This window comes from Lolium perenne, chromosome 4 (assembly GCF_019359855.2).
Source record: "Lolium perenne isolate Kyuss_39 chromosome 4, Kyuss_2.0, whole genome shotgun sequence".
NCBI lineage: Eukaryota > Viridiplantae > Streptophyta > Magnoliopsida > Poales > Poaceae > Lolium > Lolium perenne.
Window position 1 is genome coordinate 42,626,201 of NC_067247.2, and position 10,977 is coordinate 42,637,177.

A 10,977-nucleotide genomic window follows, 5' to 3' on the forward strand; every position below is an offset into this window, starting at 1 on the left:
AGATCTTTGCAGTCATCGCCTGCAAGTTGAAGAAGGTCGTCTCGTGGGAACAAATTCAAACGTTTTTCCGGATACCCAAGCGGCTCTGCATAAGATAATCAGGATATCAGCATGCAATGTGAGCATAAAAAGAAAGGTCGGAGCAAACATCTGGACAAAGTTTCAGCATAGTACCCAAGATGTTCTCGATGAGCAAGTCCCAGTGATGTTCCGCGGTCTCCATATATTTCCGGAGTCCATTGAGCTCTTTCTGCTGCCTCTTGATGGTCTCGCTGTCAGCATTTCTTTTCAATATAAATTCGCCCGTTTCCCTGATGTGCTCGGAGTTTTTCTCCGCCAGCTGTTTCTGAGCCTGCTCCCTCTTTAGTTCCGCCTCCTTTAATTTCGTTTCCAATTCTTGGTACGAGGAGCGCAGGTTCTCAAGTTCCGACGAGGCTGTAGCAAGGGAAGAGGTTGCGCCTATAATAACATAAGTTAAAAGCAAGTTCAAAGTCGGAATATGAGCTAATGACGAAAAAGACGGAAACCAACCTTGGGCGTCCGCCAGTTGTTTGTTCAGTTTCGCATTCTCATCCTTCAGAGTCTGGATATTTTCCGCCTGATTCAGAGTAACACGGCACTGAAGGGCAATGTTCTTGTGCAGCTCATAATGCAGCGCCTGCTGTTCCTGTAAAACATAGACAGAGCAGGAGTAAAAATTCGGCCTGTAACAGTGGTTTCCTCCAAAGCATTATTGCCGGAACCTTTCCGCCATAATGCTTGGGGGCTACTGATCCAATTTAAAAACTTTCCCGGAAGTAATCTTTCTCTAAGCATCTAAGCGCTAACTATTTTTTGAGTTTCCGCCTACATGCTTGGGGGCTACTGGGGAGTACCTTTTGCTTGCAGATGAGCTTGTCGAAGAACTGGCCGACATTCTTCTTGAAGTCCTGGATTTCCGATGTCGCGGAGTCAGGCTTCCCCCAGGCGTTGTTCAGCATGGCGTTGAGCAAGTCTTGTTCAAGCTCCCATTTCTCCGCCTCGGTTAACTTGTTGAAAAACTTGGTAGCATATGCCTTGGGGGTGGAGGTGGTGTCAGCCGGATCTCCAAAGTTTTTCGGAAAAACGACGATGTCGCCAGCGCCGTCTCCGGCCTTCTCAAAAGAAGTGACTTCAGCCTCTCCTTGGCCTTGTTCTTCTGCGTCTTCTTGGGCAGGGCCTTTGGCCTTAGGATCTTCTCCGCCCACCTTCTCGCTGCTAACCGGAATTATTTCCGGTGGAGTGTTTGTGGCAGGAGGGGGAGATGGATCAGCCTGAGGGGGAGACGGCCGAGGAGTAGGGTGGGAGGTACTTGGCGGAGCTGGAGTAGTAGGACCAACTGCCGGAGACTTTTTCATATATTTAGTAATAGGCTCTTGGCCGATGGTCCGCGTGGCAGTGGTACTCGGATTCCTGCAAAACAAGTGAAAGGGATCGAATAAGAAATAATTTTGCCAAGATAGAGGTGCACCATATTCGGAAACTTACGGGGCGCCGGGGATGATGGGGCGCGAGCGCTGGCCAGCTGTTGAAAGCATCTTCAGGCGTGCACGTTCCGCTTTCCTCGAGTCTAGCGGAGGTGGCTTTACGGTCTTGGACTTCTTGGCGGAGGCCTCGCCGCTAGCTCCGGCTTCTGAGCCGGAAGCCTTGGCGCGGGGACGCTTCGAAGGTCGAGGGGCCGCCTTGCGGGGTGCCTGTTCCTCTTCCTCCTCTTCGTCTTCCGGAACCTCCTCCGCCGCGTCGCCGCTGACAGGGACACGAAGAATGGTGCGGAAGTTTTCCTCCGCCAAAGTGTTGAGCTGGAAGGAATATGAATAAAAGTCAGAGTTAACATCCAAAAACTTATGAAGTTTGAAGCAACGAAAAGAACAGAGCTTACCGGAGGACACTGGTCGTTTGTGTAGATATCCTTGATCAGTTCCGGGACCTGTTGGCCCCTAGGAATCTTCACCAACGTCTTGAACCTTCTCTTGAGGGAGTCGGCCGGAAGATCGTGGCGAGTGACCCGGAGGAGATCGTCCGCCCCAGTATAAGCGCACATCAGGCGTGCGTTGTGGCGCAGGGGCTGGATTCTCCGGGAAAACCAGCTGAGGGTAAGCTGGGCTCCGGTCAGTCCGTCATGGACTAGCCAGGAGATTCTCCACGCTGCCTTCTCCAAGATAGGGGTTTGGGCAAGCGAAGGAACGAAGCTCCAGCTTGCGAGCTCTTCCGGAGGCTCGTTGATGAACTTGGGCATGCCATCGTGTACGTCCGGAACTGAGGCGTTCTTCTCATAGAACCATCCGGCGTTCCAGTACCGGACGGATTCGTGCGAATCGTGAGGAGGATACATGCGGCTGGGTCGGAGCATGAACGTCATACTCCCACAGTTCACCATTGCTTTGTCTTTGGTTTCCTTCTTCACCCGGAAAAAGAACTGCCATAACTTGACATCTGGTCGGATCCCAAGGTGCCCTTCGCAAAGAGTTACGAAGTTGGATAGGAGGAGATATGAGTTTGGGCAGATGTTGTGGGGCTGGAGCCCGTATGTGTTGAGGACGGAGAGAAAAAACTCCGAGCAAGGGAGTGATAGTTCGCGTTCCACCCAAGCCTTGGTCATAACGATTTCTCCGGCTTCGGGCTTGGGGACGTCGGAATCACGTGTGAAGCTCCAGTGAGTGGAGATCATACCCTCGTTCTGGAGCTCTCTAAGCTCCACATCAGTAGTTGCGCAGGGCCACCACTGACCCCGCTCTCCTTCACGGATCCGGGCCTTGGACGCCCTCTTGTTTTCCGCCTCCTGTACTTTGGCTGCCATCCTAGCTTGTCCCTCGAGTTCTTCTTGAAGCTCTTTGAGGGAGGGGATTCGGCCTGGAGCGGTGCTGGAAGATGCGGAAAACGGTTGAGCTAGTCTAATGTCGGAAACATATGGTGGCAGGAATGATATGGGATCCGGACATATTGGTTCTAATGGATTGGGATCCGGGCTACTCGGAGAGCTACCAGTGCAGTGCGATGAATCGAGTGGCATGCTTCCGGCTGCACCCATACAAATTATTTGAGTACCCGGATCTACACTACGTTTGTCTTCTACAAGGCCGGCGCACGTACCGTTAATGGCGCGGTGGCTCGACGGAGTTCCGGTGAAGACGAGGTCGCCGGACTTGCAGGAAACCACTTCGCGTGACCACGAATCGGCGGCGGGAAGGATTTCCCGTTCAACCGAAGCGATCTTGGCGCGAGGGGAGGCTTGGACTGGCGGCGCGCGGAGTTCACCGTGGCGAAGTTCGCCGGAGTTCGAGATCCGTCGGGCGGCGCAGCGCGAGGAGGAAGATGAAGTGGTGAGGAGAGGTGAAAGAATGAGGAATTACCGAGCCGCGGGGTATTTATAGGCCACGCGCGGAGATTCGGGATTCGGATCCGACGGTGGAAACGGAACGGTCACACCGTTGGATGGACGACACGTGTTTTAGGTCAAGTGCGGTAAAACGACGTGGAGGTAACTTAACCATGCACTCCCGAAAATTCCGGCTAAAGATTTGCATCTGCGAAAATTTAGCGCGGGAAATAAGGAGGTTGTGCGCGGGAAAAGCGGAGTCTCCGTTGTTATACGTGATCTGAAGATGAAGGACTTCCGAGTGAATGGACCCGGAATCAAGTAAAAGTTTTGAAGCTCTTCAAGATTCTCTTCGGATCCGAGCTGAATGAAGTCGGAGGAATGATGAATCTCGGAGAACTTCGGGGGCTACTGTTGTGGGTATACTTTATGGGTATATCAACGGCATGGCCTAGATCCGGCAACCCGGGTGGCCCATAGTTGGTGGTGAGGCATGTGGCCCATCGGGCAGCCCAGTTGCTGTAGATCATGAAGGATGAAGTCCAGCCCAGGAACAGGAAGCCGGATCCTAATCGACCTACGAAGGAGGCCGGATCCGTGGAGGCCCATAAAGTATCCGGATCCAGCACGTACTTGGAGGAAGGCGGATCCTTGACGTACACGGCAAGACATTGTACCGAAGTTAGGCAACTTGTATTCCGGCTAGGACTCTCCATGTAAACCCTAGATCCGTGCGCCTATATAAGCCGGATCCCGGGAGCCCTAGAGACACAACCACAACTCATTGTAACAACGCGCAAGCGCCCAGATAATTCCAGACAAGCAGCAGTAGGCCCTGTCATCGTGCAGGTGTTCCGAAGCCGGGTAACTCGCGTACCACCGTCCCGTGTGCACTCCGCCCTATGGCCCCTACATCTTCTCCCCCTCGTGAGGATCCCTCCTCCGAGGTACCGTCGATTAGGCAACGACACTCATGGGCCTTTTCTTAAGCCACACCAAGTATACCTATAAGAGTGATCTATTTAGGTGTACCCACATCACTAGTGCTGTACCCATTTGGGCGCGTTCATGTTCGTTTGACTTTTTTTTTACCTTTCAAGTTAAAATAATTATACTTGAGCCAAAATAGTACATAAATTTGAACTAAACTAGATAAAGTGAAACTATAACATAAATTTAAAACTAAACTAATAATAGCTAATAATCTAGGGTTTGCCCTACTGCTCATTCGCTCTGCCACCGGTGGCCACGTGGGCACTGCCACCTCGAAGAAGTCCTCGGGGAGAAGCTCATCCTGAGAGTCAAACCATGACTCCAGCGGAGAAGAGTGCCACCGGAGGTCGTGCTTCGTCTTGAACCACTAGCTCCACTCCCACGAATCCATCACATAGTTCAGGACCTGGAGAGGGCTCGGCGGCGGCGGATCTCCGATTAGATGCCAACTCCGGAGGGCAGGCCATTTGACCATCAATTGGATTAAAATTCGGGGCCAAATTAGAGCCAAACTAACACAGCTCGAACGAGTTATCCGTTTATGCTACGCAAATACTGTGAGAAGCTGACGCAAATGTTAGCATGGGCAGACCATACACAAGTTTTGACCAGCTATTAGATGCAGTGACCCCATGTTAGCATGGGCAGACCACGAGTAGACCACTGATTGCAGGCGTTACGCATGAGTAATCACTTTGGTTACTGGCACTCTAGCATGGGATGCGAAAGCGATTGACCCATTATAACCGATGAATTTCCTCCTACTACGTACCTGCATTTCCACCAAAATCTTAAACATCCTAGTTTCGTGGCCTTGTCAGTGCAGCGACCCCCACCCACCCATCACTTCGGTCAACTGCTCAAACGCCATACTGGCACTCCATGCGCGTGCCGCCGGGGCCATAAATACACACACACACACACCGGCCACAAGGCACTCACCTTCTCCGGCCTTCTCTCCTCCACCTGAGCTTGCCAACCCAGCCAAAGCTTCCTGCCTCCCTAGCAATGGCGAGGCAAGCCATGACGAACGGGTTCCTCAGCTGCTTCATGCATGTGGGGCTGGCGCTGGTGCTTCTCGCCTACCTCCCCGTCGCCTTCGTCTGCCGCCTCGTTTACAGGCTGCTGGTCAGGCCCTTCGTCTCCGGCGAGGACCTCCGCGGCAAGGTCGTCCTCGTCACCGGCGCTTCCTCCGGCATCGGCGAGGTCAGTCTGCCCTACCTTGTACCGTTCGTCGTACAGTTCATTATGTTTCTTCTCTATGCGCGGTTCCATGGTGTGCCTTTGTGGAATGAATTGGGTATTTTATAAATTTACAAGTTATAAGGTTGGCGTGTCTTTGATGTACATGAGAGTGATTTAGTGATGATAGTTTGATTTGTCTTCTGAATCATTCCCGACAAATATTCTTTTTTTATCCATATACATGGCCCCTCATATATATATTACCTAGTTTACGACCAAATACGATCAACATACGATAATCTGGAGTATATACGTACCACCGTGAAGGACTGAAAGCTACGTGTAGCTATATGCTCCATGCTCATTGCCATGGAGTATACTCTAGCTATGATGCAGATATGGTACTGGTACTATGTATGGTGCCGTGTATGTTGGAGTGGAGTAGGAATAGCAATTCTGTACTCGCCGCCTGAGTAAATGCAGTTTCCCGGCCCTTCGGGGCCATTCCCGGTTCCCTGGCCGTATTGAATTCTCACCCTCTCTATCCCTCCCATCAGTCTCCTGGAAACTTGCGACACAAGTGAGATGCAGGACAGCAGCAGTTATCGTGCACTGCGTGCTGATGTTGCCAGCCATACGTGTCCACCACCAGATGCATGTGACTATGCAGTCACCGGAGTAAATACCACCATCAATTATGTGACGGTGGTCACGAGCTATTTGCGTAAACTAAACGGAACGGATCATGCTATTCCCATCTTAACTTATTAAAATTTAAATATACCTAGACACTAAACAACAACTAGGTGCATCTAAATTTAGCTAAAATTAAGATAACTTTGATGAGACGAGGGAGTAGATCACATGCATGCTTCTACCGTGCATTCTCTGCATTAAGTATTAGATACTTCCTCCGTTCCTAAAAAAGCTTTGCAACTTTTATAAATACAGATGAATCTATAGCTAAAGCATATCTATGTATCTCTGTATCTAGATAAAGTTGAGATTTTTTTTTTAGAAACGAAGGATTAGAAATCCATGTTCAATTTAAACTCAATAAAACACAGTGCACCCTAGAATCTCTAGAATCTCATCACGGTAGGGCACAAAGCTGATGCGCGTATGTTGGGGCATTCACTTCTTATCGAAGTTTCATGCTGCCTAATCAAATTATGGGATAGGAAAATCAATGAAACCGTTCTGTTCCATCTACTGCCCATGTGTTCATTTTTTGTTGTATGTCCCACGAGGATTAAATTAATTGATGCATATGCCTTTGCCTCCTCGATCTTGTTCCATTTGCAGCACCTTGTGTACGAGTACGCGAGGAAGGGCGCATGCGTGGCGCTGGTAGCTCGGACGGAGATCGCCCTGCGAGCCGTGGCCAAGACGGCGCGCGACCTCGGCGCGCCAGATACGCTGGTGGTGCCGGCGGACATCACCAACGTCGACGAGGCCAAGCGGGCTGTCGAGGAGACTGTCGCACACTTCGGAAAACGTGAGTACCTCAGCCCCACAATTTCACCACTATTTTGTTAGTTTTAACGCCCCAAGACCAAAAAATCAATTACTCTTCTCAGTAATTAGTGCATGTGCCAATAGTTTTATAGACAGAATAAAAGAGAGAAAATATAGCAAAGAAAAAAAGGATAATAAATAAGATATGCCTTATAAACCTTAACAATTTTAAAGGATGAAGGGGCTAACGGGCGGGAGTACAGTTGACAATACTAGTGTATGCGTCAGATAACGACAATAATATGTCACGTTATTTAAAGAAAATCGCTATCAAGAGCGGTGATGTGAGGTTCTTAACAATAATACTATGTGATTAGTACAACATCTAGTCTTGCTGATGGTAGTGTGTACCACAGCTAGTCCTAGTCTTGCTGACGGGAGTAATTACAGTTGTTTGTACCGAGCGAGCGGGTGGATCAACTGCTTGCCAATTGAATGTCTCAGTAAGGTGAACCTACTTCTAGTAACCAAGCGTACGGCATGTCATTTTGAGTATACCGGCCATCTTAAAGTCAAACTGTTCGAAAATACTCTCTCCCAAAAATAGTCCAGAACTTTTTGTGCAATTTTAAATTTTCAAATATTTGAAATTTTAAAAAACATTTTAAAATATATATTTGATGTCATAATAATCCCAAATTATTCTCCCCACATTCTATCTCAAATGTTTTAGTGAACTGCAAAGTTTCAACTTTAAAAGTTGTATGATTCGAGCTTCTAGTGGTATCAAGCAAAAATAACTTTATCGAACATATTAATCAAGCAGTAACAACTAGTTTCAGACTAGCTAATTCCTCACTCGTTTCTATCGATCTGCAGTGAATCACCTGGTGGCAAACGCAGGAGTGTGGTCCAGCTGCTTCTTCGAGGAGATCACGAACATAACGGCCTTCCACGGCGTCATTGTAAGCAACATTCAATCGAGAGACATACACAAAACGATATCATCAGTAATAATTTGTTTAGTTCACAATAGAAGCAGTATAGTCTTCATGTTCTTTCTCCATACATTTATAGGATCTCAACTTCTGGGGCGCGGTGTACCCGACATACTTCGCTTTGCCCTACCTGAAAGCCAGCCGTGGCAACATCGTGGTCACGTCCTCGATCGCCGGCAGAGTCCCAGTGGCTAGGATGAGCTTCTACAACGTACGACAGACTAACTTCTCAGTCAGCTCACCCAACATCTTTATTGTAGTCACCTTTATTCTTTACTAAATTTGAATCATTGGTACTCACTTCGTTTATAAATATATATCTTAGATTTGTCTAAATCTGGAGACTGAGGTACTACTTAGTACGTGTTGGAGGAAATCTAACTTTCTCGTCAATGTGCTTGTAGGCAAGCAAAGGCGCGGTGATACGGTTCTATGAGACATTGAGGTCGGAGCTCGGGTCGCATGTACGCATCACCATCCTTATGCCGGGTTACGTGGAATCCAATCTCACCATGGGCAAGGGCATCCAGAAGGACGGCAATGTCGGCATCGACGAGGAAGCCCGCGATGTACATATACATATATGCCTTTCAACATTAGATAGCTTGTGTTCTTGATGGCCAGCCGACCGGTGAATTGATCAAGGTATATAATTTTGGGCATAATTGCAGATAAATGTGGGGCCTTTTCCGGTCGGGAAGACAGAGACGTTGGCGGAGGTGGTGGTGGCGAGTGTGCGGCGGGGCGACGACTACGTCACTTGGCCGGGGTGGTATTGGCCGTTCCACATGATGATGTGTGCTGCGCCGGAGGTCGTCGACTGGTTCTCCCGAGCGTTCTACGTCTCCAAATCCGGCGACAAGGACGGTGACACCCTCAGCAAGAAGGTTCTTATGGCGTTCGGTGGCAAGAAGTCCTCTTTGTACCAGCCAGAGACCATCCGGTCATGAACGAAAACTAGCCATGAAGAATGTATGCACGGGGCCTGTTAAGCAAAGAAGTTATCTTTACTATTAAATGAAAGTTGGGAATGATGAGTTGTCCTTTAGCACTTATCCTTAAAACATGCTTTGTCCAGCTTTGTAAATAAATCAACCATAAGCATACATCTTCACGACTAAGTTAAAGAAAAAAACAGTCTGATGGGCTCACATCACAACAAAGCCTAACATAAACAACACAAAAGAGGCCGCGCCCCTAGGGTGTCGGCAAGGCGAAGCAGCTCAACGACCGGATGGGGAAGGGAGGCGACGTGGCCAATGCAAGTCTCGAAGCATAGCATCCAGTCGCTCCCTATCCCATTATCTACGGAGCGGGTACCACTACTACAAAGCGCCAACAATTTGAAAATAGAGTCATCAATGCATTGTAGGAAGGTTCTTTTAATAACCATCTTGCTACGAATTTTCCAAAGAGTCCAAATCATGGCAGCAAACATCAACCAGAATAAGCGCCTCCGCTTGCTTGCGCGTGACAGGGATTGCAACGGCGCCAGAAAGTAGCTTCTTGTGACGGTAAAGCACACGTCCGTTGGGAACCCCAAGAGGAAGGTGTGATGCGTACATCAGCAAGTTTTCCCTCAGTAAGAAACCAAGGTTTATCGAACCAGTAGGATATGAAAGCCACATGAAGGTTGTTGGTGAAGGGGTGTGTAGTGCGGCGCAACACCAGGGATTCCGACGCCAACGTGGAACCTGCACAACACAATCAAGATACTTTGCCCCAACTTAACAGTGAGGTTGTCAATCTCACCGGCTTGCTGTAAACAAAGGATTAAAGGTATGGTCTGGAGAATGATATTTGCTTGCAAAGAACAACAAAGAACAATGATTGCAGTAGGTTGTATTTCAGATGTAAAAGAATGGACCGAGGTCCACAGTTCACTAGTGGTGTCTCTCCAATAAGATAAATAATATGTTGGGTGAACAAATTATAGTTGGGCAATTGACAAATAGAGAGGGCATAACAATGCACATACATATCATGATGACTACTATGAGATTTATTTAGGGCATTACGACAAAGAACATAGGCCGCTATCCAGCATGCATCTATGCCTAAAAAGTCCAACTTCGGGTTAGCATCCGCATCCCTTCCAGTATTAAGTTGCAAACAACAGACAATTGCATTAAGTACTGTGCGTAATGTAAACAATACAAATATCCTTAGACAAAGCATTGATGTTTTATCCCTAGTGGCAACATCACATCCACAACCTTAGAACTTTCTGTCACTGTCCCAGATTCAATGGAGGCATGAACCCACTATCTAGCATAAATACCCCCTCTTGGAGTTACAAGTATCAACTTGGCCAGAGCCTCTACTAGCAACGGAGAGCATGCAAGATCATAAACAACACATATATGATAGATCGATAATCAACTTGACATAGTATTCCATATTCATCTGATCCCAACAAACACAACATGTAGCATTACAAATAGATGATCTTGATCATGATAGGTAGCTCACAAGATCTAAACATGATGGCACAATAGGAGAAGACAACCATCTAGCTACTGTAGGATAACGTTGCATAGAAAAAAAAAATTTTCCTACCGCGAACACGCAATCCAAGCCAAGATGCAATCTAGAAGACGGTAGCAACGAGGGGGTATCGAGTCTCACCCTTGAAGAGATTCCAAAGCCTACAAGATGAGGCTCTTGTTGCTGCGGTAGACGATCACTTGCCGCTTGCAAAAGCGCGTAGAAGATCTTGATCACGATCGGTTCCGGCGCCACGAACGGGCAGCACCTCCGTACTCGGTCACACGTTCGGTTGTTGATGAAGACGACGTCCACCTCCCCGTTCCAGCGGGCAGCGGAAGTAGTAGCTCCTCTTGAATCCGACAGCACGACGGCGTGGTGTCGGTGGTGGTGGAGAAGTCCGGCGGAGCTTCGCTAACGCTACGGGGGTGTTTTGGCGGCGGGGGGGGCGGCTCGGGTTGGGGCGGGGGGGGCCGGCCACTCAAGGGGGGCGGCCAGCTTGTGGTCTTGGGGTGGCCGGCC

General features: G+C 48.7%; 1 protein-coding gene across 1 annotated transcript; it reads left to right on the top strand.

Moving 5' to 3' along the window:
- The first annotated feature begins 5,247 nt into the window (after nucleotides 1–5,247).
- LOC127292299 (11-beta-hydroxysteroid dehydrogenase A) lies at nucleotides 5,248–9,016 on the top strand. The gene is made up of 6 exons (XM_051321664.2): nucleotides 5,248–5,533; nucleotides 6,818–7,010; nucleotides 7,850–7,935; nucleotides 8,048–8,179; nucleotides 8,373–8,537; nucleotides 8,640–9,016. Exons 1-6 carry the CDS (start codon nucleotides 5,336–5,338, stop codon nucleotides 8,916–8,918), a joined length of 1,053 nt encoding a protein of 350 aa, XP_051177624.1. The 5' UTR covers nucleotides 5,248–5,335; the 3' UTR covers nucleotides 8,919–9,016.
- The last annotated feature ends 1,961 nt before the right edge of the window (nucleotides 9,017–10,977 follow it).